Here is a 2,517-nt window from a genome sequence, read left to right on the forward strand (position 1 = left end):
ATAAAATGTAGATCATACCTATTTATCAGGGTTTTCGTGAGAATTAGAAAGGACGTATTTCAGGCACTGAGCAGTGTCTGTCACATGTTAGTCAAGCAACAATTACATGATCAGTTTTACAAGCTTCATCCCAATATTTGAAGATGAGAGAGTGTGTTACCTGTGTTCATCACTATAAATTACAAGTAAGCCATAATTTTATTATTTTGAATCGAAGCATTTAATACCCATGATATCTCTTTGTGGGAACGGATGCACACACGTCACTTGAGAGAAAGGGACAACTCAAAAAATCACATAAGATATAATTAAAACAAGTAAAATTTCTTTAGATCAACTGCGGATTTAGATGAAACTCTTGTAATCTCTATATTACTCAGGATTTTAAGCCTGAATTCAAAATAATTGGATTAAAAGCAGTATTTGTTATTAAAATTCTTATTGAGGGAGGTCAGGAAGTTAGAAAAGAGAGAAGAATTGAAATGTGTTGAGCACTTGCAGTTGTCCATGCTTTATGCATATAAGTTTATATACTTTGTCAAATAAATGTACTGATTTACTTCATAAGATAAGTCTAACACTACTGAAAACAGAACTACTTTTAACCACAAGACAACCATATTGTATTTTATAAGAGTTCTATTTAGTTGAGCATAAATTATACTTGGTATTGAATTATTCATTATAATTAATCTAAATTCAGTTCAGTTCCAATAAGAATATTGGATAATTACCTATTGACTATTTCCTACTTTTTATTTCTTTAGGAGTGAAAAATAGATGAGTCGTCATGAATTGGGCAAATGAGAGCTCCCCAAAAGAGTTTATACTACTTGGCTTTTCAGACAGGCCTTGGTTACAAATGCCCCTTCTTGTGCTCCTATTAATATCATACACAATCACCATCTTTGGCAATGTGTCCATCATGATGGTGTGCATTCTGGATCCCAAACTTCATACACCCATGTACTTCTTTCTCACTAATCTCTCCATCTTAGATCTCTGTTACACCACAAGCACAGTCCCTCATATGTTGATAAACATTTGTCGCAACAAAAAGACCATCAGCTATGGTGGCTGTGTGGCTCAACTCATCATCTTCCTGGCCCTGGGTGCTACTGAGTGTCTCCTCCTGGCTGTCATGTCCTTTGACAGATACGTGGCGATTTGCAGACCCCTCCACTATGTAGTCATCATGAATCATTGGTTCTGTTTAAGAATGGTATCCTTCTCATGGCTCATTGGCTTCAGTAATTCAGTGTTGCAGTCTTCCTTGACCCTTAACATGCCACGTTGTGGTCATCAAGAAGTGGACCACTTTTTCTGTGAGGTTCCTGCTCTTCTCAAATTGTCATGTGCTGACACAAAGCCTATTGAGGCTGAACTCTTTTTCTTTAGTGTATTAATTCTGTTAATTCCTGTGACTTTGATCCTCATCTCCTATGGCTTCATAGTTCAAGCAGTATTGAGAATCAGGTCAGCCGAAGGACGAAAAAAAGCTTTTGGAACTTGTGGGTCCCACATGGTTGTGGTCTCTCTCTTTTTTGGAACAGGCATCTACATGTATCTACAACCACCTTCATCTACCTCTAAAGACTGGGGAAAGATGGTTTCCCTCTTCTACGGGATCATCACACCCATGTTGAACCCTCTCATCTATAGCCTTAGAAATAAAGATATGAAGGAGGCCTTCAAGAGAGTGATGTGCATCACCTTTTTCTATAAGAAATGAGAAGTTCTCCATTGTGATGAGGATCTTCTGAGTCTCCTTCTTATCCTTGAAGGTGGTAATAATGGTTGAACTGATGTTCCTCTTTTCCAGGTCTTATGATTTCACTGAATTCTACCAACAGTTAGAAAAGTCTTCCTCTCTTCATGAAGCAATGCTGAGACCATAATATATCTCTTCTAAATTAAAAAATCCTTAGTTTTCCAGAAGTTTCTCCAAGGGACTCTGTTCCTTGAAGCCAAATCATGTTCCTATCAATGTTAGACTAGTCTGACACTTGCATGGTTTACCTTCCCCTTTATGTACTATTTTTCCTAGAACCATCTTGTCTACCATCTTAGTTGAGAATGTCCACATCGTTATGATTAAAGAACCAGTGACCCCAAGCCAAAAATTTTTCCGTCAGCACCCAAGTCCTCAACCACCTTACACTCTCACATCCCTTGATAAAATCCATCGTATGCACCTCCAGATCTGTTCCAAGCATGTAGTTCATCTCAAATCTAGCTGGCTTTAAACTAGCTAAATGTGTGCATCTCAGACTACAAACTTGAAATGTCAGTTGAGCTTCATTTCTAATTGTATTTTTAATTCATCCCTTATTCCCCATGGATAACATCTCTCCTTTTTTTCTCTTTTTGTCAAATCCTTATTTGTCCTAAGTTCTGCCCCAAGCATGCAGGATCTCCTCTAAATTACAAAGCTAATTATTTACAGAAATGTTATTAGGAATATTGTCTTTCTAATATTGATCTGAATTAATTCATTCTTTATTTGGATAGTCACTC

At 37.1% G+C, this 2,517-nt stretch overlaps 1 protein-coding gene across 1 annotated transcript; it reads left to right on the plus strand.

The window, feature by feature from the left end:
- The first annotated feature begins 790 nt into the window (after positions 1 to 790).
- On the plus strand, positions 791 to 1,732 carry LOC106843514 (putative olfactory receptor 2B3). Its single transcript, XM_014860546.2, has one exon. It carries the CDS (start codon positions 791 to 793, stop codon positions 1,730 to 1,732), a length of 942 nt encoding a protein of 313 aa, XP_014716032.2.
- Positions 1,733 to 2,517: the final 785 nt, after the last annotated feature.

The sequence above is a fragment of the Equus asinus genome, chromosome 8, assembly GCF_041296235.1.
Source record: "Equus asinus isolate D_3611 breed Donkey chromosome 8, EquAss-T2T_v2, whole genome shotgun sequence".
Taxonomy (NCBI): domain Eukaryota; kingdom Metazoa; phylum Chordata; class Mammalia; order Perissodactyla; family Equidae; genus Equus; species Equus asinus.